The sequence below is a fragment of the Ovis canadensis genome, chromosome 18 (genome assembly GCF_042477335.2).
Source record: "Ovis canadensis isolate MfBH-ARS-UI-01 breed Bighorn chromosome 18, ARS-UI_OviCan_v2, whole genome shotgun sequence".
Taxonomy (NCBI): domain Eukaryota; kingdom Metazoa; phylum Chordata; class Mammalia; order Artiodactyla; family Bovidae; genus Ovis; species Ovis canadensis.
Window position 1 is genome coordinate 62,700,668 of NC_091262.1, and position 26,964 is coordinate 62,727,631.

Sequence of the window (26,964 nt, forward strand, 5' to 3'; positions counted from 1 at the left end):
TGAGTAGGCAGCCAGCAGTGTCTACCATGAAGAGTTTAGATTTCCAACCAATAACCACAAGTAGCCTTGTAATAGACTCATGTTCTTTGCTATTTGATCTTTACTGGGTAAGGCTAGCGACTGATTGATTAATAGTAAAGGTCTAAAGTGGCAGTTATTGTTGTAACTAACGTGTAACTTTTCCATGCGTAGTGGCTGAGCATGTATTTATGGTCACTGCTCTGGTGGCTCAGATGGTAAAGCGTCTGTCTACAATGTGGGAGACCTGGGTTTGATCCCTGAGTCAGGAAGATCCCCTGGAGAAGGAAATGGCAATCCACTCCAGTACCATTGCCTGGAAAATCCCATGGACAGAGGAGCCTGGTAGGCTCCAGTCCATGGGGTTGCAAAGAGTCGGACACGACTGAGCAGCTTCACTCACACAGAAGAATTAACATTCCTGAGGACTAGAAACAAAAAAGGCAATTTTGCATGTACAGAAGACAAGTGGTATACGAAATTATTTTAATGCTGTTATACCTCTGTTTTCCAGCAAGTTGTAGGTCTATAATATTTAACTGAAAACTTATTTTTGTAATAACTTAACTTGGCATAAGGATATTTTTCAGGAATACAGAAACAAGATATTTTAAGTCACAAATATATTTAGGCAGACTACCAATATAGCTGAAGGGTTTATCAAGTCTTTAACAAATAAAAGTATCTTCTGATGTTAATGAGAAATTGAAGAGGAAAATTTTTCCAACTCTTTGACACAGAAATGTTTCAAGTTCATTGAGAAATTACACATTTTAAATACAGAATTTAGAGGTAATTATTTTGAAAATAACAGCTACCATACAGTAGTTTAATCAGGTCTGTGGGGGTATGGACCAGATAAATTGGATTGCACCTGTTTTTTTTTTTTTTCATATAAAGATTCATTACTTCTTTTGGTCAGGAGGACATTATGCATTCATTAAATTGTTTGTACTTTTATTGTATGCATTTTTTTTAAGATAAGATTATTTCATCTGTGTCTCTTAGCAGAATAAGTCAATTAGAGACTGAACTAGATGAAAAGTGGTTTAAGTTACCAGTTTTACCATCTGGGGACAAAAATAAAAATGCGTTAGAAACTGAGAAAGATGAGTATAGCAGTATATAGTAGACAAGCAGCCCAAATGGACCAAGACAGGTTCTGATGACATCTCCAGGCTTAAGTTCCTTTATAGAGGTTTGGCTAGTAGACAAGGGTTCAACTGTCATCATGGTTAGTATAGGCCACTGACTATAGTTTATAAAAAATAGTTTATAAAGCTACCTCACAGTTTGTCATTCATATAGTATATTTACTTTTGAAACATACATCTGCTCTTCAACACAGGTTTACTGTTCACTTAGGGCTGTTGATGACTATAATTAAAATATAAAGTTGTACAGAAAGATACCCCAAAAAAATCTTTATTGTGGGATTACTTTAATCTACTGTACAATTTACTTATAACTTTCAAGTCTTTTGGATACACTTAGTCATATATATTTATATATATTGCATGTGTAGTATCCTGTAAGAAAACAAAAACTTTCTCTCTTAAGACCAATTAACATCATTCCATGTAGTACATACAGCTCTATTTCATCCTTTTTACTGGCTGCACATCCTTGTTTGCCAGTACAAATCAAGTGCCATCAATGAATATAATCAAATAGTGAAAATCCTTATACATACAATGAACATTTAGGTTGGTTCCACTTCTTGGCTATTGTTAATAATGCTGCAGTGGACATGGGAGTGCAAATAGCTCTTCAACATCCTGATTTAAATTATTTGTAATAAATACTCTCTCAAGTGGGATTGCTGGAATATGTAGTAGTTCTACTTTTAAATTTTTGTGTAATCTTTATACTCTCTTCCACAGTGTCTGTATCATTTTAACATTCCCACTGAGAGTGCACAAGGGTTCCAATTTCTTCATATCCTTGCCAACACATTTTTCTGGTTTGGGTTTTTTTTAATGGCCATCCTAACTGGTGTTGGATAGTAACTAATGGTGGTTTTGATATGCATTTCCCTCATTAGTCAGGATACTTAGCATCTTCATATACCTGTGTATGGTACAAGGGTCCATTTCCATTCTTTTGCATGGGGATTATTCAGTTTTCCCAGTACCGTTTCTTGAAGATATGCTATTAATTTTTTCTACTATTTTGCTTTATTTGATTTTCTACAAGTCTTGAAAAGGCCTTCTCTACTACAAGATCATAAAACCTCATATTGTCTTTAGCACCTCATGGTTTTATTGTTTTATATGTAACCCTTTGTCTTCCCCTCCCCCTACAGAAAAGAGAGAATTCAGTATTCCCATACTGTTTCTTGTATAACCTAACTTTTGCCTCACCTCTACCAAGACAGGCTTATATTTTGGCTACAAGTGGTGGCACTAATGGTAAAGAATCTGCTTGCCAATGCAGGAAACACAAGAGATGCAGGTTCAGTCCGTGGATTGGGAAGATCCACTGGAGAAGGAAATGGCACCCAACTCCAGTATTCTTGCCTGGAGAATTCTGTAGACAGAGGACCCTGGCAGGCTACAGTCCATGGGGTCGCAAAGAGTCAGGCACAACTGAGCACACACACACAATAAAATACACAAAAGGGAGACTGAACAATACAAGGAATTTATTATAAAAGTCCAAAGGTATAGTAGTTCCAGGATTGGCTAATTCAAGAGCACAATTCAGGTGCTTTCTATCTGCACCTGCTATCCTCAATATGATAGCTTTCATCTCCATGCTTGTCCTTTCATGATCATCAGATGAAAGAAGAGATAAGATATACACTAGATGAGCACTGACCTCAACCCACAGAAGCTTATGGGCCCATGAATACTGGTGTGACTATCGATTCATCCACCCTTCTGCCCTTGGGGAAGACTACAAGTAAGGGGAAAAAATAGAGGCGTTAGAATCTTCACCAGCACTTCCACAGGTGGAGAGAAACGGAGACTGTAATAGGAGTAAGTATAACATTTCCTTCCTCAAATACCTATTATTCTTTGGCTCTGGGGTCACTGAATTCACATCTGTATCCGACTTTATCTAGATTATATTTTACTTTATTACATTAATGGAGCTTTCAAGAACTGAATTATATGAAAGTAAAATAATGTTTTAAAGCAATTTAGGCAGTTAAATATATCACACACACACAACACACAATGTATATAATGAAATCCTTATACATGCATAAAAACTCTTAGTAATAAATTATAAGCAATAAGACAAAGTTTAATATTTAGTGTACTATTTGCTTTTTTAATAACTAAAATTCATAAACCAAAATTTGTTCATTTTTACACAAATGATTCTGATTGGTGCATACTTTTCATTACACTAATTTACCAAACCCTGAGTTTTGCTTCTCCATTTCTGGTTAAATATGTATCACTCTAAGCAAATAAAAATGTTTAAATAAGGGTCCTGCATTGGTGTTTAGTTATTTGAAATTAGGTTTTCATTCTGAATAGTTTCAGTAAAGTATATGTTATAGTAGAATGTCTCTACCTGCTTTAAGGTCTGTCTGAAATTGATAAAATACAACCTTCCTCCTGCTTAAGAGTGCATCTTTCATTATACAAGTTAGCAAATAGCTTATATCAGTACAAATGTCCAACAATGTAATTAAATCATTGCCATCTGAAATACTTTATACAGGAATAATTTATCTCTTTACACTAGTAAAGCCTTGCATTTCAGTAGGTTCTATAGCTTCTGTATCATCACTTGAAATTTACCTAAAAAGGAAAACATGAAAATCATTTTGATTTCAGGTAAAAGGTAAACTGTCTAAACATCCATTTTCTGCTCTATTTAATAAGTTGTTTCAATCAAGAAACTTGCTATATCAAATGACTTCGCACTATTTGATAGTCAATTTCATTTTTATCATGATTATCTGGTTTGTGAATGAGTGCCTTTGTTTCTCTGATTTCTATATTTTATGTATTTCATTTCTAATTACTATGAATAGAAAGGAAATACAGTGATGCTCAAGCCAATTCTTGGTTAGTAGCTGTGGTGAAGAGATTTTTGAAAAGGAGTTTAGTGATGACTAGTTGGCTTTATCTAGTTTTAAATAATAAATGTATTTGAGAAAATTTTAAAAAATCTTAAACATTATAAGGAAATTTGCTATCTTAAAATTTTCCTTTAAAATTAAGAGTCACCCTTTAAGTTGTCTTATAAATTTACATTTCCTTAGCACACTTTCTTAAATCATTGTCTATTATGAATTTAAAAATCATTGACTATAAATATAAGTATGCTACATATTACTACATTGTGTTAAAACTGACAAAAGTAAAATGAAATGGTTTTAGCATTTTAAATGTCCTCTAAGTAACAAAAACAAGAAACAAACACCACCAGACCTGATAAATAACTGCTAAAAACATTTGTTAAGAAATATGAAGTCAACTTACAGGCAGGCATTGAAGATACTTCAGCTGTTACAATACTTTTTATCCCCAAGTTTGATAAGCCACCTCTGATTAAGCCACATGTAAATGCTAAATACTAAAAGGAACAAAAGTATAAAAAGTATTAAGGATTTACTCAGACAGTAAAGGTATTGATTAATATGACATTTAGTTAAACCTTGATGTTAATAAGTCACTTATTTGGAAAAGCTATATAATAATTTTTCAAATTATTAGAAATTCTTATTAGATTTCCCAGCTCCTTGGCAACTAAACATGGACACATGACTTAAGTTCAGTCAACTCACTGGTCTAGTCCATGACCCTGAATCTACGAGTGACAGAAACAAGCTGGAAAGAGGTTAGAATTAGTTCTAGAGACAGCAAAGGTGGTTTGTGTCTACCGTCAGTGCTGCTTGAGGATTCTAACTAGACTGTCCTTGTGGAGTGACCTGGCTGCTTTAACTTCCCATGGTGTCTTTTTTCCCTCTCTAATTTTGGCCACACCATGTTGACCACTTGTGGGATCACAGTTCCCTGACCAGGGACTGAACCTGGGCCATAGCAAATCCTAACTACTAAACCACCAGGAGATTCCCCTAACCATGGTTCTTGCCTGTTTTCTGAGCCTTCCCATCAATTCTGTAAGCTAACTAATACGATTCCATTCAATCAAGATTGGTTTCTGCTTTCTACAACCAAGAATCTTGACTTATTCAAGACGTATAGCCTGCCACAACAAAGACTTATCCAGTTTAAAGGATCAAAGTGCCAATGTTGACAAACTGCTAAGGAAACAAGGAAATGGGACTAAGCCATAGCAGAGACAGCACAAAAATGAGAACCAAAAAATCAAATAGTCCAAGGTATTTTATCCCCTAGATTTTTGTATTGCATGATATTCAACTATGTATGAATAATAAATTATTTTATAATATACATAAATGGGTACTGATAGTTAATCAGATATGGAATTATGAAGTTATAAACTGGGGGAGAACTTAGAGATTGTTTATAATATATTGTTACAATCAGTTTTATTAATAAGGAAACTAAGGTCCAGAGGGGATCTGTAAGTTGTGGAGTTAGCTTAAAATCTAGATTTCTTTGGTCCCAAGTTCATACTCTTCCCACTACACGAAACTGCCTTTGTGTTAGATAATTTAGGTGTGGACAAATTTTACAGATAAAAAGCAGCTTTTACATACTGCCCAATGTATTTTAATCATTTCAAAGGAACCCTTATATTAAAACTTGTAAGCTTTTCTGTAATACATCTGGCCTATTGATTCCTACTTGAGACTGAAAAAAAAAATACAGGAAACCCTGAAATGCACATATGCTTAATACAAAACATATTCTTAGGAACAAATATTAACTATACTAAAAAAAATTTTTAATTTACTGATGGATAAATATGAACTCTGAGGTGAGTAATTTTGTATAGCTAATACCAGTTTTTTAAGCTTGAGTATCTTTTCTGATGTATCTGTACTATATTTGAGAATCTTATCATCTACATTTTTAATGGCATTTAAACTATAGAGTTTCTTGAATTGGTCATCATAAGCCTACTTAGTTACAAGTTAAAGTATTTCAATATGATAAATATCTTTATTTCATAGAGCAGTATTTAGGCAAAAGGAACAATTTTAAAACATTTTGAATTCAAGTCTGTGATTAGCATTGTACTTTTCCCTACATTTCTACTTGTTTCATAATTTAAAAAAACAATCTTTTATTCCATTAAATACCTTTGATGCATGTTCTAAATATTGTTTTCCTGCAGACATTTGAGTAAGCAGGCGAAATTTGTTGTCCTGAAGTACATAGATGCCCTGTCCCAAAAATAGAAAAACATCCAAAGTCAGTGTAATCTGTACTCTTCCCTTCAAAACAATTTAAGAACTTTTAGAAGTTATTAAAACTCTCCCTTCCATTGGTCAAATTTTCTTTATACAAAGAAGTGTTGCAGTGTTCAAGCTGAAGAGTTGTTCATCATTTATAACACTAATATTTACTGTATGCTTTACAGATACTGAAGACACAAAGATACATAAAACAGTTCCTATCCTTAAAGAATTCAGTCTAGTGTGAAAGAAAAATACATTCTAGGTGAAATTAGCAGCTATATATAATTAACTCATACCTAGAAAGCCAATAATCAGAGTCACTTTTCCCTATAAGCATTTCAAGTACTTCTAGGCTAAGGCTGACGTTATCTGAAAAAATGAATTTTACTGGTAGCTAAGAGATAACATTATTTTCATTTTTTATACTTCAGTAAATGCCAAATATATTCTAAATATCTCCTAGAATTTTACAAAATAAGTCAATTTTTGCATACTCTCTCAGGCAACCTATTAACTTTTATATTAACAATATTTTAAGAATAAAAAATACAATGGCAACTAAACAGGCAAGAATTACAATGAGACTTCAGGAATTACTTGAAAGACAGAAATGTGATGTATCTGTGGTTCTGCATATTATCACCACTAAGTAATAATAATGAAAGAACCAAGTCCTAAAACTGTTATCATTCTGATATTTGCTACTTTTAAAAACTTAAAATTTTATTGAGAGAAAGGGACAGCTGTCATTATAGATAACTGCCCTTGTCTTTATTCACTATACCCTATTAGAGAAAAAAAAATGTTTTAATAACAGAAACATTCCTAAGTTTCTGAGAAATTAAGTTTTATATAACAAGTAAATCACTAAAATAGGACATTTACATTAAGATAAAGGACTTTAAAAACTAGGCCTTAATTTATCTAAATACCTGATGATTTGTCCTTAGATTGTCGATTTGTTTCTTGAATACTGTAGTCCAGAAATCTTTACAAATGAACTTCATGATATCTAACTCATCCTTGAACCTTGCAGTATCTTTTGTAAACCTAAAAAGATCAACTAGAAGTAATACAGTACTTTTCATCCCGAGAAAGCAGGAGGGGCAAATTATTCACTAATTTCCAAATGCCACAATAGCACTGAACATTTACTGACAGTCATAAAGTGATAAGCACCAAGCAAAGTAGTTCCCACTTCAATGAATTCACATTCTGTTATATAATGATGGGGCTAAAATTAGTCTAACAGTAAGCAATTCTAGGTACAGCTGACATTTTTTTTAAAAAAGCTGAGCATGATCATGGTACTGTTATATAAAATATGAAAGAAAGAGAGGTCGCTCAATCGTGTCCGACTCCTTGTGGCCCACGGACTGTAGCCTGCCAGACTCCTCTGTCCATGGGATTTTCCAGGCAAGAATACTGGAGTGGGTTGCCATTTCCTTCTCTAGGGGATCTTCCCAATCCAGGGATCGAACCCAGGTCTCCTTCATTGCAGGTGGATTCCTTACCACCTGAGCCACGAAGGAAGATCAGGAAAATATTAAGAGTTCAGTTATTTCAGATAGTGAGAAAGGAATACTAAAAGAAATTGACCTGTAAGTTTGAAGATGATCACATGCATAAACAGAAACTAAGGTACGCATTTAAACCATATTCCGTTTAGGATAAAGAACCTACTAGCTTAAGTAGGAAATGCAACAAGATTTTAGATAGTTGTTTCAGCACACCAAAGTTTTGAGGAAAAAAATTTAAAACAAATACATATTTTCTTCAAAGTTTGAAACATGCAAGTTGGATAACTGACTTAAAATAGCATTAGACCTAAAAGGAAATTTCAATCTGTGAATAAAGAACAGAGAATAAATAAAATTTAGGAACTAAAATGAAAGTATCTCAAGTTTTATGCAATCTTTTGAAATGGATCATCTTTGTTCATAACCTACCTGGAAGAAAATTTTCAAATCCATACTGCTCACCTTTCTATCAATCCTTGTCCCACTCGAAACCCCATGTTTTCCAGTTTAGTTATACAGCGTCCATTTTCCTATTTAAAAAAATAATAGTTTTGAATAATTTTAGAATGCCAGAATGTAAATATTTCACTGAAACATTGTGAGAAAAAGTGAATTACAGGTCATATTTGAATTTTCTTAATCATTTTCATAATGCAATAAGATAAACAGAGAACTGTTACTACTTTTCAGAAATGCCAAAGCCTCTTCCCAATTACTTTTCCTGCTTTCCCTGGCTTTTTCCATTTTCAACTACTCTTTCCGATATAAAACAGGTCAAGGTATTGCTTTTGACTTTTTTCTGTCATTCCCTTTGTGCTGTCACTAAGTTCTCAGTTCTGCTTCAAAATGTTTCTTAGAGTCAGCCAAGCTTTCTATTTCCTAGTGTATCTTAGTTGGTGACCCCCCATCCTATTTCTGGAATCATGCAATTGCTTCACTCTTCCTTTGACAATCTCATCCACTCTTAAGGCTTTAAATAAAACCTATGTCAAAGACTCTCAAAATTCTCTGGATGACCTACAAAGCCCTATACAATCCAGACTTCTGTGCCTCTCTAACCTCACCTCCTCTTCTTCACTCACTCCATCCAGCTTCACTGATTTCCTTGCTGTCCTTAAACATGCCAGGCAGGCTCTAGGCAGCTCCCCATCTAGAAACTCACATGACCACCTCACCGGCTTTAGGTCTTCCCTCACATGTCATCATCTCAATGAGGCTAATTTCAGTCTTTTAAAACAACAGTATCATTCCACTTCAGAAACTACCTAATGATTCTCAAAGTGTGTCCCAAGACTAGCAACATCAACATCACATGGGAACCTGCAAAACTACAAATTCTGTAACCCCATCCCCAATTCAGTGACTCAGAAACTGCAGGTATGCATCAGTAACCTGTGTTTCAAGAAGCCCTACAAAAGTGATTCTGATGCTCTGATTTCTCTGCCTAATTTGTCTCCAAGGAACTTCTTTCACCATTTAACGTAATACACATTTTACTAATTTTATACTGTCCATGTTCCTCCATCCCCACCTACTAGAATACAGCAACAAGAGGGCAAGAAATTTTATGTATTTTGAAGCCTTTGTCTTCCATTAACACCACAGGCCTCGTTATCTGCTGAAACTTCTAAGTACTCCACTAACAGGGCTAACTACTAAATCTTTGGTACAGATTTTAGCAGACACAATCATCTAGTGGTCCCACTGTGTGCGTGCTCAGTTGTATCCAACTCTTTGCGACCCAGTTGACTGTTGCTCATCAGGCTCCTCTGTCTGGGATTCTCCAGGCAAGGATACTGGAGTGGGCTGCCATGCCCTCCTCCAGGGGATCTTCCCAACCCAGAGATCGAAGCCATGTCTCCTGCGTCTCTTGGGTTGCAGGTGGGTTCTTTACCACTAGCGCCACCTGGGAAGCCCTGAGGTCCCACAGGCTCCTTAAATATGGCATGTTCAAAATGATACTATCTTAGCATCCTCAGCTTGCTCTGCCTCCAAAATTCTTTAACCTCATTAATGGCACCACCATCTATCTAGTTACTACAACCAGACAACTTCCATTTCCTTCACCTCTGTGCTGCCAAGCCTACACGTACACTGCAGTCCTGTGGGGCCTATCATGTACATGCTTTTCCAAATCGATCTTCTCTCCTGACTGCTTAAATTAGCTCTTAACCTTTCTCTCCTGGTCTTCAGTTAGAGCCTTCCAACTGATCTCCTTGTCTCTCTAGTTTTTTCTCCTTTGATTTATTTTCTGTATTTATGGTATAGACTTTCTAAAAACCAAATCGTGTTGTTTCTCCACTGGACCATACAGCACCACTCTGTTAATTTCCACACCCATTTCCAAACATGCTCAGGTAGAATGACCTGTAAATCATGATGCTCTTTGTGAAACAATCTATTCTTTGTAGAATCACCCAGGAATATATTGATAAGCAGGAAATATGCTTATATGCAGACATTCTCAAATCTTAACTATGAATCACATGAACTTCTGAATTAAGCCCTAGGAAAACCTTCTGATGTTGCTACCTGTTCATTCACTTTGGCATCTGTGAGTGCTCACTAGTAAGTACCAAATTTTTAAGAAAAACTTAGGAATATTTTATCCATTAATGTAAAAAAATTATTCCCAATAAATTGCTAAATGTCCAGTTATTCAATTATTAGATTTAATACCTCTTTGGTGCAGTTGGAAAATTATTGATTTAAGTGTGAGAACATTAGTCTTTTCCTTGATTTCACTTACACTTATGACTTCATGTCTAAAAAAGATATTTAAAGACCATCCCTGGATGATAGAATTATGTCTTTCGTTTACATTTATTATGAAAAACTGGAGGCACACTCAAAGTAGTGACGTTAACAAACCCTCATACACCAAGATGCTAGTATGGATTCTAATCTTCAAGCCTACTACATAATTTTTTAAAGATACTTTTTGCTTATATGCACTTATAATTTTTTCCCCACCATACACAAACTGCAATAGGAAAAGAAAGTTATTTTTAATGATTCAAAACTTTTGGATTTCCTTTCTCTTATAGGACTAGCACATCTCTCAAAATTATCAGTCACGATTAGAACAACTGGTTTTGTTTTAGTTTGGCTAACCCATTGAGCGGGGGAAAGGGATTTTTAAAAAAGGTTTTCCTGGACAAGAGCTGAAAGAGGGAAAGAAAGTAGAGTAGAATGAAGCAAGCTGATGCATATGTGGTGGGGCAGGGAGCAGGGATTTTATGATAAAAGAGTAAAAGAGGTGTGTTACTAATTATTCTCTGGGGAAAAGGATTTAAGGAACGCTAACTCAACACAAACACAAATGTCTGCTATTAAGCACTAGCACTTAGCACAGATGCTAAACATTAACTACTTGTTGTTAATGATGTTAAAGTCAAAAGTTTGTAATTTGGAAAAAATATCTTATTACTGATGGATCAGAATAATAGACTTTGTGGGATTCCCTGGTGGTTCTGTGGTTAGGAGTCACTGCCGAGGGCGTGAGTTCAGTCTGAGAACTAAGATCCTGCATGCTGCAAGGTGTGGCCAAAAAAAAAAGGATAAAATTTGCTTTATTTCCAATACTCTTCCTGATGTCTTCCTATTAATGTCTCTAATGCATAATTAATACCAAAGACTGAATGTATCTCCCCGAAATTCATATGTTGATATCCTAACCCCCAGACGGTATTAGGAGGTAGAAGGGGCCTTGGGAGATGATTCTGTCTTGAGGGTGGAGCCCTCAAGAAAAGCATTAGTGTCCTTATAAAAGATATCCCAGAGAGCTAGCTAGTCCCCTTTCACCTCGTGAGCACACAGCCAAAACACATCTATCTATAAACCAGGAGGAGGCTTTCACCAAACACTTAATTTTCTGGTGCCTTGACTGTACTTCCCAGCCTTCAAAACTGTGAGAAATGAAGTTCTGTTGTTTATAAATCACTTTGGCATCTTTGTTACAGCCCCCTAAAACAGATAGTATCCTGCTTATAGTTCACAAACTGACAGTACCTCTTCCTGGATGTCCTAAGGTGCCACAAATTCAACCAGTCCAAAATAATTCAGTATCTTCACCTCTTCTCTATTCCTTCTCCAACACCTGGGGATAATTTTCAATTCTCATTCCTATACCTAATCAAATCTTAGAGATTCAGCCTCCTCTCTCAAACCATTCTCTCCTCTTTATCCAGATCTTCTTCATCTCCTGCCTGGACTCCTCCAGTAATGGAGCTGCTCACTACAAGAGCTTCCCTCTCCAGTCCAAAGACTACTTTTATCTTTCTGAAATGCAAATAGACTGTATCATTCTTTTAAAAAATCCTCCACTGAGAAGGTCCATGTTTTTAATCATAACAAGGTTCTTTCTAGCTTTAGGTTTCAATACTTTTCACTCTCCACCTATTCAATCTAGTCACAGTGAATGCTCATATTCACTCGTAAATATGTAGGCATATTATAATACTCATAAATATGTAGACATATTTAAATACTCTACACCTTTCATTCCACTATGACTTTACGTTTGCCTAGGATGCTTGTCCTGCCCTTACTTTCTACCCCTCTTTATCAACAGCATTACAGAAACTAGAGCTTCTGACCTAAGCATGACTTTAGAATACTTTATATATGAAGTCCTACAACTCCATTATTTCATACCACCCAATACTGTTAATTATTCATTGAACCCACATTCCCCAATGAGGCAGGGACTTCATCTTATTAATCTAACAGTGTCAGGCCCACAATACACTTAACATATTTTCTAAATGAATCCATTAGTGTGAATGAAGACTCACATACATTAGAAGTAACCTCCAGGAGGATGGGGCCATTGTTTCCTTCATTACTATATCCCCAGCGACCAGCTCTGACATATAATGCACACTAAATTTTTTTACATTGTGTCTCCTAATCATAGTAACACATGCAAAGTTTCCTTTGCTTCGACCTCAAATCCCATTAACCTTCTTTCTCTGAGTTTCCTGGAGTGTTAATGAGGGTTAGGGATGTGGATGGAGGGACAGGATTCTCAGGCTAGGAGAGGTCTGTCCAGTGGACAGCTGCGCAGTGCTGGAAGTGACAGTGGAATTAAGTCGGGGTGCCAACATCAGCAGTTAACTCTGCCGCAAATCAGGGCAGGGGCAACACACGGAAGGGAGAAAACTAAGAAAATCTGTGGCCTGCCAGACACAGATACAGGACTGGACAAAAAGATAGCATAGAGTAGAAAATACGAAAGAGACAAGAATGCAAGACTGGACAGCTGACAGGTTCTAAGACTTAGGATACCTGAAGGTGGACCAATTTGTCTACACTTCGGGAGGCGACGCGTGGCATGCGACGGGACAGGGGTTGAAGGAAAGAACTGAGTGGAAACAAGGAGTGTCAGGGCGTGTGGCAGCACTCACCACCTCCCCCTGCTCCGCGGACTTGTACACTCCAGACACCATCTCGTTATGCAGAAGCAAAAACAACGCCTCGTCCGCCATTTCCTGCTTATTCTTCCAAGCTCGAGGTTTCGGCTCCCGTTTGGGTCCGGCTTGGGGATTCTGGATAGCGCCCCAACCGCTTGGACAGCTACGCGGCCGGCTCAGTCCGAGGCCAGGCCCTCGTTGCTAGGAGACCAGGAATCCACGCAACTTCCTAAAGGCTGGTAACGGAGCGAGTCTGGTCCCGGGGCGAGCTCACCCCAGGGCCACTCAGCCCTACGGCTGAACAGGAGAGTCTGACAGCAACGGAAACCAAACCCAGCCGGTGGAGACCCGATCCGGCCCCTAGGCGGGGAGATGAAAAAAACAACATCCGGTCCTCTCTACCCCGGCATTCCGCCAGCTCTATGGTCGCAGAGTTGCTTGCCCGGGGTGAAACACTGGCGCTGATAGGAGGAAGGATTTTTCGTGTGCTAAGTGGAGAAGTTGGTAAGAGAAGAGAACAGCTCCCGCTGCCGTCTCTGTTAATTTGTTTTGTTAGAACTGACAACGTTGTCTAATAGTTTTATTAAAAGCTTCCACTTCTGCTATATGCTCCTAAATATGAAAAGTTGTAAGGAGTGAATAAATCGTAAGTTTTCAGGCTATAAATTTTAGGTTGGTGATGGACAGGGAAGCCTGACGTGCTGCAGTGCATGGGGTCGCAGAGTCGGACACGACTGAGGAGTGAACTAAACTGATAAGTTTTAGGTATATTGAGAAATTATCCCAATCCATTTTCGATAAGCCTAGGTATAAGATTTAGAGCCACTTTGGCTGCCAGGAAGTTTACTGGGAGTAAGGGACAGGGTGGATGGAGTAACAAAAGAACAGGGAAATTTTAATCAGAAAATGCAAATAAAAGACTTCAGAAATGCGACGTCACTGTGGGATGGAGTTCATATAAGAATCTATGGTGGATGTGGGACAACTGCTGCACACGTGCAAATACAAATGTTAGATCATATGCACATTTCAAATTTGGCAAACTTTGGCTTAAACGTGTTGCTGCGCCTATGATTAGTTCTTTTCTTAGTAACTTACAGAGAAGATTTTTTGCCCAATGAATTCATTGCTTCCCTCAAAACTAATGCTGAGTTTCTCAAATTGTTAACCTTTCAACTCTTCATATCCTTTCATAAAATTTAAGACCATGTACCATAATTGGAATTGAGGTGGGTTTGTTTTTAAACATGTCCCTTCTAACGTTTCAGTTTTTTCAACCACCACAAAAACAAGCATATGTTTCAACAAACCCTTTCAAAAAGGACTAATTTTGAAGAGTATTTTGTAATCTTAATCTTGATTTTTCCAGCACTAAAATTTCCCGTTTGTAAAATCAGGTCCTTTATGTCCAATTGTATTCCCCCTCATCACCACCAGCAAGGTCAAAGATTAGGCAAAAAATTGATGTCTTACTAAGGTCAATTTCTCAAACCACAATATCGGTGTCTTCGGATCCTTTGGAGACTAGAGGGGAAACTAATACTTATTGAGCATTACTAAATGTTGGACGGGGCATTCTACTGATTAACCCCCGTAAATGAGACTTCAATTTCCCCAGGATGATAGTAATAGATTCTAAGGAAGTAGGACTAGATCCTACCTTTTTGGCTGACTCTAAAAGCATCTTCCCATGGAAACACTGTTACACTTCGTGGCACTATTACCACACTAACGTTCCAAGTACCACCTACTACACAGTATTGTGATAAGGATCAATGAGACTAAGCATGCTCACAATCAGTTCAGTTCAGTCGCTCAGTCGTGTTCGACTCTTTGTGACCCCATGGACTGCAGCATGCCAGGCCTCCCTGTCCATCACCAACTCAAGGAGTTCACTCAAACTCATGTTCATTGAGTTGGTGAAGCCATCCAACCATCTCTTCTGTCTTCAATCTTTCCCAGCATCAGGGTCTTTGCAAATGAGTCAGTTCTTTACATCAGGTGGCCATAGTATTGGAGTTTCAGCATCAGTCCTTCCAATGAATATTCAGGACTGATTTCCTTTAGGATGGACTAGTTGGATCTCCTTGCAGTCCAAGGGACTCTCAAGAGTCTTCTCCAACACCACAGTTCAAAAGCATCAATTCTTTGAGGCTCAGCTTTCTTTATAGTCCAACTCTCACATCCATACATGACTACTGGAAAAACCGTAGCTTTCACTAGATGGACCTTTGTTGGGATAGTAGTGTCTCTGCTTTTTAATATGCTGTCTAGGTTGGTCATAACTTTTCTTCCAAGGAGTCTTAGTTTCATGGCTGCAGTCACCATCTGCAGTGATTGCTCACAATCAGAACCATGTAATTTTTTTTTTTTCCATACCACAGCTGCAAGCAGTTTAGTTTTCCAACCAGGGATCAAACCCGAGCCCCTTGCAGTGGAAGTTTAGGAGTCTTAACCACTGCACCACCAAAGAAGTCCCAGAATCATTTAGTTATTTATCAAGACTCATCCTTCTTGGCTTCCCAGGTGGTGCTAATGGTAAAGAACCTGCCTGCCAGGAGATCCTCCTGCAGGAGATCCCTGGATCAGGAAGACTCCCTGGAGGAGGGACCAGCAATCCACTCCAGTATTCTTGCCTGGAGATTCCCATGGACAGAGGGGCCTGAGGCTATAGGCCATAGAGTTGCAAAGGCATGACTGAGCACACACACATCCTTTTTACCCAGCTTTACGTTTTCTTTTTTTGTATAGCACTTAACCCATTTCTACCACGTTTTATAATTTACTTATGCTTTTATCTGTCTCCTCATTTTTCCCATTGCCAAACTCCTTGTGGGCAGATATCTGTATTGTACACTGACTATCCAAGTGCATGGCACATAGTAGGCATTTCATAAATATCTGTCGAATGCATAAGTACAGGAAACATCTTTGCTTCCTGAGAAGCGTACAAACTTCGTGGAAGCAGAAACCACAGCTATCTGGTTCCAGGATTTTTGCAGAGTCCAAGTTAACAGATCAAGAATTTTAAGGATTGTTATATGAATCTAATAGTAACTCGGATTAAATACTGCTGGCCCGCTAAGCTTAGTCCAAGGATGCCTGGCTAACGAGTGAAGGATGAGAACACAAATATTATCCCTAACATTGTTCCTCAGAACCCATTTTAAACCAACCAGCTGCAGCCTAGCTGTAGAGGCTAATACCCGTTATCGTCGCTTTTTTTTTTTTAGTATAGCCCTGCACATGATCTGATCATTATTTTTGTAGTTCAGTCTGTCACTGGTCTGATCATAGAATGATTCTGGACCGGCGTGATTTAGGACAGTTACATTATCTCCAGACTCAATTTCCTATCAGTAATAAGAAGCCTGAATAACAAGCTTATTCAAGCCTTTGGCTTGTGGGGGATTGCCGGGGTCCAGCCCCGGTGGATCCAGGGTGATTCGAAGGTGGGGGGACGGAGTCGGCGTCTTTGGAAAAATACATATTTAATCACAGATATAGAGAGATTAGAAATGGATAGTGTAATAGGAAGATTAGTGGAGAAAAAGAGGCTGAATAACTTGGATTACGTGGAATAGCATCCATGCTCCAGATGGGAATTCAGCCAAAAAAACGGGAGTAAGAAAGAAGCGACATGGGGGAATCAGTCTTTCCGGAAACTGATCCGATTTCTTTATTTTTGGGTTTGCTTATATACCTTTTGTTACACATAGGGATGAATACAGAGTCACGCGGGGGTCAGCAGTCCTGACCTTTATCAAAATCAGGTGCTTCACATAAATGTATAAAAAAAAGGTCTTGGGGATATTACATCATCTTCTGGCCATGAGTGAGACCTGCTTACATTTTATGATCCTTTCTTTCTGATAACCAAAAAAACTTATTTCTTCCAAGGGTGTTTTTTCTTAAACCAGGCACCACCCTCCAAATAAAGTTACATTCCTATAGGGTGAGGGTGTAGTGAGTTACAATCAAGAAAGGAATTTATTCAACCCAAGGTTAACATGATTAGTCTTAAAGGTTAATACTTATTTCTCCTATATGCTTAAAGGTTAATACTTATTTCTTCCTATATGCTAGTTATATCCATTATAAGGGTAGGGAACATGGAGATTTAGCAGCAAACATCAGCCCAACAAATGAAAATCCTTTCACCAATGCTCCCCTTAAGATCTATTTAGTCTTAAGATATGATAAAGTTACATTCTTACACAGCAAGGACACAGTGATTTATAACAAAGTACAGTGATCTATTACAAAAGAGAAAATCCATTAACTCAAAAAGTCTAGTATTGCTAACATCAAAAACTACTATATTTCCTTTGCTATACTCCAAATACATTGATTAATATATTCCCAAGTGCCTAAGGATATGGAGGCCTGGCGGCAATCATTGACTCAACAAGAAGAAAAAGTCCTATGCTAATTAAGACTCTCAAAATACTCCAAAACTCTGTGCTGTTTATGGTTGAGACGTAGTAAACAATCATGTGCCTAGTGGCAGCAGTAAGGATAATCCTGTCACACAAGCTAGTCTGTCAGCAGAGAGGTTTGACCTGAGACATCCCTGTCCCACCCAGAGCAGGGAATTAGTAGCAATTATTGACACAACAAATGAAAAACCCTTCACCAATATAATTCCTAACCAACTATACTAATAATTTCTAACTCCCCAAAAGATTTTGCCTTTAGTAAGTCTAAAACATCTCATGCCTCTCAGGTTAGGAGGCTGTAGACAATCACATGTGGCCAGACGAACCTATACAGGTGGGCTAGATAACCTTCAGAGGAGTCCGTAAGCTGAAACACTCTTGTCACGCCCAGGAATTTTTATTGCTTTGGAGCTGCACGTTTACTCCTTCTCAGAGAGAAACGGTTATGGGGGAGAGCCCCCCGTAAAGTCAGAGGTGTAGGTGAGAGCATAAAACAGACTCTGGTTTTGGGGTTAGATGCTCGGGAACAGGGGGTTTCCTGAGGCTTGATCACGCCTTTGCGTATGCCAAGCCTCCTTCCTCATGACCTTTGCCATGGGCGGAATTCCTCACGCTGGCCCCCGGCAGGGGATAATGTATGTAAAGTGTTTCACAGAGTACAAAATAACTGTTAGCTATTAGGAGGAATGACTTTTCTTTCACTCTCTTCCCTCCGCTCTTTTAAGGTTTAACCTAATCAAGAGAAGTCTGCGCCCCTCCCACCGCCTCTCTGAGCATGCGCACCAACGGAATGGCCGCACCCTTTCCTAATCAAATCATTTACGGGGGGAAGACGGGGAAATAGACTCGCCTGAACCCTACTCTGAGGGTATCAGGTGGTAAAATGATAAGAGGCACGTTCTCTACAGGTTAAAAGGGCCAGGAAGACCCCGCTCTCCTCACCAGAAGAGCTGGGCCGCGAACCCACGTCTCCGAGGACCCAGGTACTCAAACCCGCCCCAGCTCTGCGCTAGAAGCGGAGCCCAGCCACCCGCAGCTAATTGGGGAAGGAGGAGACCCCTGCCTCACTTTTCATTGGCCCAGAGTCACAAAGGCCGGCAGTTTCTCCCCCTTCCGGTTGCTGAGTGGTTGAGGCCGAAATACAACGCCTTTTGCCATTGGCTGAACCCAGCTGTCAGTCTTCTGGCGTCTTGCGGCGCGACACAGGCAGGCGCGGCCTATAGAGCAGTCTCGAAGCCTGCTGCAGGGAGAAGATGGCGGTCGCAGTGAGAACTTTGCAGGAGCAGCTAGAAAAGGCCAAAGAGAGCCTAAAGAATGTGGATGAGAATATTCGCAAGCTCACCGGGCGGGATCCGAATGACGTGAGGTAAGGAGTGGATGGGAAATGCTGGCTACCAGAGGCGGCCGTGAAGCCGGGGTGAATTGGGGGCGGGGAGGGCGGTCAGCCCTGAGAAGACTGGAACATCGAGGCCTGTTCGCGGGCAGCCGTGGGACCCTGTCCTCGGTGAGGTGGGAATTTCCAAGGCCTTCAGCGTTAAGTCCTGGGTCTTGGGTGCGTGAGGAAGGAGAGCGGAGCCTGGGTGCGCCGGGATGGTCTCCGGTCCTGTGGGAAGGCCGGGACTGCCGATTCCCGCCCTCGGCCCCGCAGGCCCGGAACTGCAGCACAAAGCCTTCCTCCTTCGCGGGCCACCCGATTCAGGGCTGGCCCTGGGACCTTCCGGGGACGCGGTCCGCTGCCTCACCCTCCGGCTCTTGCCCACGTGCAACTTTCTTTGGGTTGGTGAAATTTGAACCTGACTCAGGCCTGTTAACGTGTAGTGGTGTTAAGATAAATACAATTTTGTGAAACTGGTCTTGGGAAAACGAGGAAGTTAGTAAAGTGCTTATTGCCGTGTTTCGGGTTTGAAACCGTCATCTTGAAACTTTTCTGTTTATTTTCTCTTGATGGTGAACTGCACCCGTTGAAGTGTTTGGTGCTGTTAGAAACGATTGTTGAACTGATTTGTAAATTATTTTGTAGGCCCATCCAAGCCAGATTGCTCGCCCTTTCTGGTCCTGGTGGAGGTAGAGGACGTGGTAGTTTATTGCTGAGGTAAGATTTCCTTAAAATTTAATCTATTGGTACTGTACTAAATTAATGAATCGGTTTAAACAAATTTCTTGCTAGAGCCAGTGTTAAGAAGTTTGATTTGAAGCTGTGATTAGCTGTAGTTCTCTGTATGGTTAATTTACATACAGCTAGAGATTGAAGAATACGGTAACTATATCAGTTATGTGCAAACTTAATATATTCTCATAGATCTAAAAGAAATGCTATAAGAACATCCATCTTGAAGTAAATGTCCATTTGAGGTTACTTTATTTGGAAGAGGAGTTTTTAATAACAGCAACTAAATTATCTTCTTAAATAGAAATAACCATTTTTCTTAATTTTCATATGCTTTATGTTGGACATTTTTATTGCAGGCGTGGATTCTCAGATAGTGGAGGAGGACCCCCAGCCAAACAGAGAGACCTTGAAGGGGCAGTCAGTAGGTATGTTGGAGGACAAGATTCTGAAAGCATACTTTATTTTATGAGGTAGAATGTAAATATTTAATATTGTTGAATTGAGTTGTATTAGGATTGAGTAGTATATCACTTACTCTGAGTCTTTTCACTTGGTATTTGACTGAACTGAGATAGCCAGTATCCCTCAAAACTCAGTTCTTCATGGCAGTAACAGAAATCTTAGCACATGGAGAAGGAAATGGCAACCCACTCCAGTATTCTTGCCTGGAAAAGTCCATGGACAGAGGAGCCTGGCAGGCTGCAGTCCACGGGGTTACATGACTGAGCACGCATGCATGATAGAGATTGGAGGGAGATGGGTTGGTAGCAGTAAACTGGTAGAACTAAAAAAAGAAAGCACAGTAAAGGTCAGGAGAAAGATAAGATGGAGGAGATTGTCTGTCTGTGTTACTTTCCTGTCTTATACTACAAAAGCTTAACTGGGTTGAGAGCTGCTGCTGCTGCTAAGTCACTTCAGTCGTGTCTGACTCTGTGCAGACACGACTGCGGCAGCCCATCAGGTTCCCCTGTCTCTGAGATTCTCCAGGCAGGAACACTGGAGTGGGTTGCCATTTCCTTCTCCAATGCAAAAGTGAAAATGAAGCCGCTTAGTTGTGTTTAATTCTTAGCGACCCCATAGACTGCAGCCTACCAGGCTCCTCCGCCCATGGGATTTTCCAGGCAAGAGTCCTGGAGTGGGCTGCCATTGCCTTCTCCCTGGTTGAGAGCTGTAGGAGATCAAAGTTTGAATTGGCCTTTTAAAATTCCCTTTCCTGTGTCAGGCTGGGAGGGGAGCGTCGGACTCGACGAGAATCACGCCAAGAAAGCGACCCAGAGGATGATGATGTTAAGAAGGTAATTGAAATTAAAAGAACTTCATAGAGGGTGAATATAGTATTTTCACCTTACTACATTTAGTAGAGTGCTACCTGTATGTTAGTTAAATTACTGAGATTTCTTTTCTCCTGCAGCCAGCTTTGCAGTCTTCAGTTGTAGCTACCTCCAAAGAGCGCACGCGCAGAGACCTTATCCAGGATCAAAATATGGATGAAAAGGGAAAGCAAAGGTATCTTAAGTATCTTTCTGGAGGAAAACAACTCTTGTTAAATAATGCAGTTTTAAGAAAATTTTAGGAATTGTTCAAGTGTCTATACTGTGCTTCTTTTAGGACATGGCAGGTTTAAATGAAGTAGAATGTTTTGAAACTGGATTTTGTTTTTCTTTTCTTTAGGAATAGGCGAATATTTGGCTTGTTGATGGGCACCCTTCAGAAATTTAAACAAGAGTCCACTGTTGCTACCGAAAGGGTATTTATGCAGTTTTTCTTTTGCTTCCTTTATTAACCTGTCAAAGTAGTTGATTATGTGTTAAATGTTTAAAAAAAACTTAAGATTTAATTGCAAAATTCACAACATGAACTGATATTTCCTAAGGAGGGAAAAAGATTTAATTGCCAGCCTAAAATGAAGCTAAGGAAAAACTTAAAACTTTCTCAAGTTGTTATTAACTGGTTCTTTCTGAGGTGCTGTTAAGTAACTTAGTGAACTTTTCTTTGTTGTTCAGTGAGCCTAATTTGACTCAGGGAACTTGGATTCAGATTTCAGCTCTATAGCAATCTCATTTTCAGGTCTTGGGCAAGTCTCTCCATGTCTTCAGGCCTTACAGTACTTTCTTTCAAACAGCAAGTTGAACTTGTTAATCATTGTAATTTATTAAGTAATTATAATTTCTAAAACACACTCAGGTACTCTAGAAGCAGAAGCATAAATTATATTCCCTGCTCTCCAGAGTTTATTTGTCCTATTTGCGAAAGTTTTTATTTTACTAAAGCTACAAAATTGTGTCCTTGGAGTTGAATACCAAGTTACTGCTTCTCAGAGGAGAAGGGAGATAGCAATTCAGTTATAGGAAGTTAATAAAGTTATTTCAGAGAGTGAACTAGTTGTCTGTTCTAGGATATCACTTGTCTCCAATTTTTTGCTTTGGAAAGAGTACCTGAAAATAACCTATACAGACAGTACTCTTCTCCTTCAGGTGAACTTTTAGGTTATTTCATATATTGTGTTGGAATGGAATAGTAACTGATATTACAGCTAGTAGCTTTAAAATTTTTACATGTAAAGGCTTCAGTCCCCATTTCCTGAAAAGGAAACTGCAGTCTGCTTCAGATGCCAAGTTTGAATTAGCTGGTGTCCTGAATTACAGGTGTGACACCTGTTTGCAGGCATCAGTAAAGTTGCAGTGTTTCACATCAGGGTGCATAATAAGCTTTTAAAGGTTATTGTTTATTCTTAGCAAAAGAGACGCCAGGAAATTGAACAAAAACTTGAAGTGCAGGCAGAAGAAGAAAGAAAACAGGTTGAAAATGAGAGGAGAGAACTGTTTGAAGAGAGACGTGCTAAACAGACAGAACTGCGGCTTTTGGAACAGAAGGTTGAGCTTGCGCAGCTGGTGAGTATATTTTGGAATTCTAAGATTGGTAATCCTTCATGTTGACAAAAGCACTAACCTTTTACCTTTTCTTTAGCAAGAAGAATGGAATGAGCATAATGCCAAGATAATTAAATATATCAGAACTAAAACAAAGCCCCATTTGTTCTATATTCCTGGAAGAATGTGTCCTGCTACCCAAAAATTAATAGAGGAGTCTCAGAGGAAAATGAATGGTAAGTGTAAAGAAGAGGTCCCTTGAAATTTCCTTAATGGGTAAGGTAACAGACTCATACGTACATACATATTTATTTCTTTCATGTAGCAGTTGGAATTCGTTAATGTTTTAGAACGATATTCTTAAGGTGCTAATGTGTTTAGAGTACAGGATCATTTGTTTCATGACAGATGTTAGATACAGGAAACCTAACATATTAGGTGGTGCTTTTGTTTCTAAAGCGTTTGTGTGAACTGACTTCTTTTTTTGCTTGATATTCTTAGTAGCCAGGTTCAAATGCTGATGAATCAAGAAAAAGGTGAAGATTGATGTAGTCTATAGAGGAAGTATATACATGGAAGGATAGATACTACTAAGATTGTGATTAGCTCACTTGTCTCTCTGGGATCAGAAAAATTAATTCATGATATACTATGAAACTGATTGTTTAAAAGAAGTTTTGTTCTTTTTCATTTAGACTGCAGTAAAATAGGAAGATTGTCCTGTTTTTCCATCAGTTAGATAATGTGTAGTTTTATCTGTTACTGATTTCTTAAAGTGTTTAGGTTTCCAGTGTGCTTTTGTCATATCAGTTTGGAATTACTTACTTGACATAATCAGTCTTGTTATCTCTTTACAAAAAAGACATTTAGATAAAACTCCAATGACATTTTGTGACCAGATGTCAAATTGTGACTTTGAATTTTTTAAATCTTAGTAAATTTTACACATGTAAATTTTTATTCTTTAGCTTTATTTGAAGGTAGACGCATCGAATTTGCAGAACAAATAAATAAAATGGAGGCTAGGCCTAGAAGACAATCAATGAAGGAAAAAGAGCATCAGGTGGTGGTGCGTAATGAAGAACAGAAGTCGGAACAAGAAGAGGGTAAGGTGGCTCAGCGAGAGGAAGAGTTGGAGGAGACAGGTAATCAGCACAATGATGTAGAAATAGAGGAAGCAGGAGAGGACGAGGAAAAGGAAATTGGTATAGTTCATAGTGATGCAGAGAAGGAACAGGAGGAGGAGGAACAAAAACAGGAAATGGAAGTAAAGATGGAGGAGGAAACTGAGGTAAGGGAAAGTGAGAAGCAGCAGGATAGTCAGCCTGAAGAAGTTATGGATGTGCTAGAGATGGTTGAGAGTGTCAAAAATGTAATTGCTGAGCAGGAGGTAATGGAAATCAATCAAGTTGAAAGCATAGAACCTTCAGAAAATGAAACTAGCAAAGAATTGGAGCCAGAAATGGAATTTGAAGTTGAGCCAGATAAAGAATGTAAATCTGTTTCTCCTGCAAAAGAGAATGTTAGTACTCTAGAAATGGAAAATGAGCCTGAGGAAAAAGAAGAAAAAGAATCTGAGCCCCAACCTGAGCCTATGGCTCAACCTCAGTCCCTGCCTCAGCCCCAGCCCCAATCTCAATCTCAATCCCAGTCTCAGCCCCAACAAGTACTCCAGCCCCAGCCTCTCTCTCAGCCTGAGACTTTGCCGTTAGCTGTTTCACAGCCACCACCTCAGGTTATTCAGGAGCAAGGGCATTTACCACCTGAGAGGAAGGAGTTTCTTGTAGAATCTGTAAAACTCACTGAGGTGACAGAGCCAGTGCTGACGGTACATTCAGAGAGCAAGAACAAAACTAAAACGAGGAGCAGAAGTAGAGGTCGAACTAGAAATAAAACAAGCAAGAGTAGAAGTCGAAGCAGTAGCAGTAGCAGCTCTAGTAGCAGTTCAACCAGTAGCAGCAGTGGGAGCAGTTCCAGCAGTGGCAGTAGCAGTAGTCGAAGTAGTTCCAGCAGCAGCTCCAGCACAAGTGGCAGCAGCAGTCGAGACAGTAGCAGCAGCACGACTAGCAGTAGTGAGAGTAGAAGTCGGAGTCGGGGCCGGGGGCATAACCGAGATAGGAAGCACAGGAGGAGCGTGGATCGGAAGCGGAGGGATGCTACAGGACTAGAGAGAAGTCACAAGTCTTCAAAAGGAGGTAGTGGTAGAGATGCAAAAGGATCGAAGGATAAGAATTCCCGGTCTGACAGAAAGAGGTCTATGTCAGAGAGTAGTCGATCAGGCAAAAGATCTTCAAGAAGTGAAAGAGACCGAAAATCAGACAGGAAAGACAAGAGGCGTTAATGGAAGAAGCCAGGCTTGCTTAGCCTATTCTTTGCAGCAGAAGATTTCTTGATGAGTTAAAAGGATTACCTTTCCTTGTAAGGAGAATGCTGCCTTAAGAATTGCATGTTGTAAAAAATTTTTTGGAAAATACAGACTGTTTGTTTACCAGACATTCTTGTACTTTTGCATAATTTTGTAAGAGTTATTTATCAAAATTATGTGAGGTTCCAAAATATGTAAAAACAATAATAATAAAAAAAGATTAACATCCCTTGTCATCTTTTTTAAATATCCTATACTCTTCAGTAAGAATCTGTATATTTTAATAGGTAAATCTTTAAGTCTGTTCCCTTCTGTATCATACATTGCTTTTGTAGAAATAAATGTGCATTTGTTTCATTAGCTTTGGGATGTCCTTGTTGACGCTTGTATAATAAATACCCTCTTGATAACAATTTCAGCTTTTATCACTAGATACTAAACGTGATTAGAATGTTTTTGAAGGTTTCATCACTTTTATTTGCCTTAGACAATTATTTTGAGTTGTCAAAGTCAGATCTTTCCAGCTTTGATGGGAACATAGTTTGTTCTCCTTCAAAATCACTTAGCACATTTTTCTAATCTCCCTTGTTATTTTAATCTAAGCATTTCCCCATTTTTCCTGTTCTCATATTTAAACTATATATTTGGTAGATAAAATGCCAGTATGGCTGGCATTTTCTTTATGATTATGGGAGCATCTTTTGTCTCCATGGTTACTTCTGTGATACAGCATATACATCTGTTAAAGAAAATAATTACTTTCTAGGGGAAGGAGGTAGAAAAGTATTTTCTAAACTTGGATTTTAAGTTTGTGGTCTTGTCCTAACTTTTGTGTTGGCCCTATCTGAAACATGCCAATATGTGTTTTCAAGAATTTTTGTTTAAGTATTTGTGTGAAAGTTTACAAAATGAAGGAACTTCATCTACACTTGAATCTGTAAGCAAGATAACACGCAAGTGGTACCAAATGATTATTTGTTGTTTTATAAATTTGTATGAATTTGGAGTATCTGTTGCCCATTACTATACATGTGCAAATAAATGTGGCTTAGACTTGTGTGGCTGCTTAAGACTAGTACTTGTATTAACTTTTTGATGCTTTATACAAGAGAGCACTTAAATTGCAGATGGTCTTTTTTTGAGTTCATTATTTTTTGTTGTGACTGTAGCTTTAGGCTTAATTTTTAATATTCATTATGCCTTCTCTTGACAAGAAAACGGTAAGAGTTAAAATGTCAGCATATTTACAGCATTATATAAATGTTAACGTGGTAAAAGAAAGATCTCTAAAAAATCCTTTCTTGGAGCAGTTATTAAATAGTAAACGTGTAGATCTCAAGCTGCAAAGCTAGATACCTGCATCCCTGGGCCAGTTGTTTCTACCAAGAGTCACTTTTACCTAGGAATTGTAATGCTTTTCAGCATGCAGTATGAGCTTTATTTTCTTGTGTGCCATTATGGGGAGAAGGTTGGTAAACACTTAAAAGGGATAACCATAGGACAACCTGATTCTTTTCTTAAAGCATCCTTGTTCGATGAATCTAAAATACTTACATGTATTAAGATCTTGTACAAATTAAATGTTCACTCATTTTTATCCAGAAAATTTGAACTGTTGTCATGGTGCTTATACAGAAGATTATTTTGGGATTATAATGCATGAGGAGAAAAAAGGAAAAGATCTTTGGAATATGCAGAACAACTTTATTTTGGTTAAGCTGTACTGATGACGTATATAAAGAAAGTTCTAATAACTTTGTTAGCTTTTTAGTGGTATGCATTTATAAATTAGAAAGTTTCATTTTTAAAATTGGGTTTTGCTTTATCCTTGTAAATGATATTTTAAGGAATTTATGTTCAGAGAATCGTGTAATTGGTTCCTTACAAAGATACAAGAAATGTTAGTAAAAGTAGTGACAGTTTCTTAGGGGAA

The 26,964-nt window shown here is 38.5% G+C and overlaps 2 protein-coding genes across 4 annotated transcripts; one reads left to right on the forward strand and one right to left on the reverse strand.

The window, feature by feature from the left end:
- Positions 1-2,642: 2,642 nt before the first annotated feature.
- Positions 2,643-13,677, reverse strand: TRAPPC6B (trafficking protein particle complex subunit 6B). 2 transcript variants are annotated; one of them, XM_069559033.1, is made up of 6 exons: positions 13,242-13,677; positions 8,296-8,363; positions 7,246-7,363; positions 6,215-6,298; positions 4,464-4,557; positions 2,643-3,776 (listed from the first exon to the last, which is right to left on the reverse strand). In XM_069559033.1, the coding sequence occupies exons 1-6, from the start codon at positions 13,320-13,322 to the stop codon at positions 3,745-3,747; spliced, it is 477 nt and encodes a 158-aa protein (XP_069415134.1). In that variant the 5' UTR covers positions 13,323-13,677; the 3' UTR covers positions 2,643-3,744. The 2 variants fall into 2 exon arrangements, with proteins under 2 accessions (XP_069415134.1, XP_069415135.1); XM_069559034.1 differs by having other exon boundaries at positions 13,123-13,597.
- PNN (pinin, desmosome associated protein) lies at positions 13,318-26,101 on the forward strand. 2 transcript variants are annotated; one of them, XM_069559029.1, is made up of 10 exons: positions 13,318-13,751; positions 18,412-19,052; positions 19,707-19,778; positions 20,153-20,221; positions 21,019-21,091; positions 21,208-21,302; positions 21,468-21,543; positions 22,532-22,687; positions 22,764-22,902; positions 23,635-26,101. In XM_069559029.1, exons 2-10 carry the CDS (start codon positions 18,940-18,942, stop codon positions 25,005-25,007), a joined length of 2,166 nt encoding a protein of 721 aa, XP_069415130.1. In that variant the 5' UTR covers positions 13,318-13,751; positions 18,412-18,939; the 3' UTR covers positions 25,008-26,101. The 2 variants fall into 2 exon arrangements, with proteins under 2 accessions (XP_069415130.1, XP_069415131.1); XM_069559030.1 differs by having other exon boundaries at positions 13,661-13,751; positions 18,595-19,052.
- The last annotated feature ends 863 nt before the right edge of the window (positions 26,102-26,964 follow it).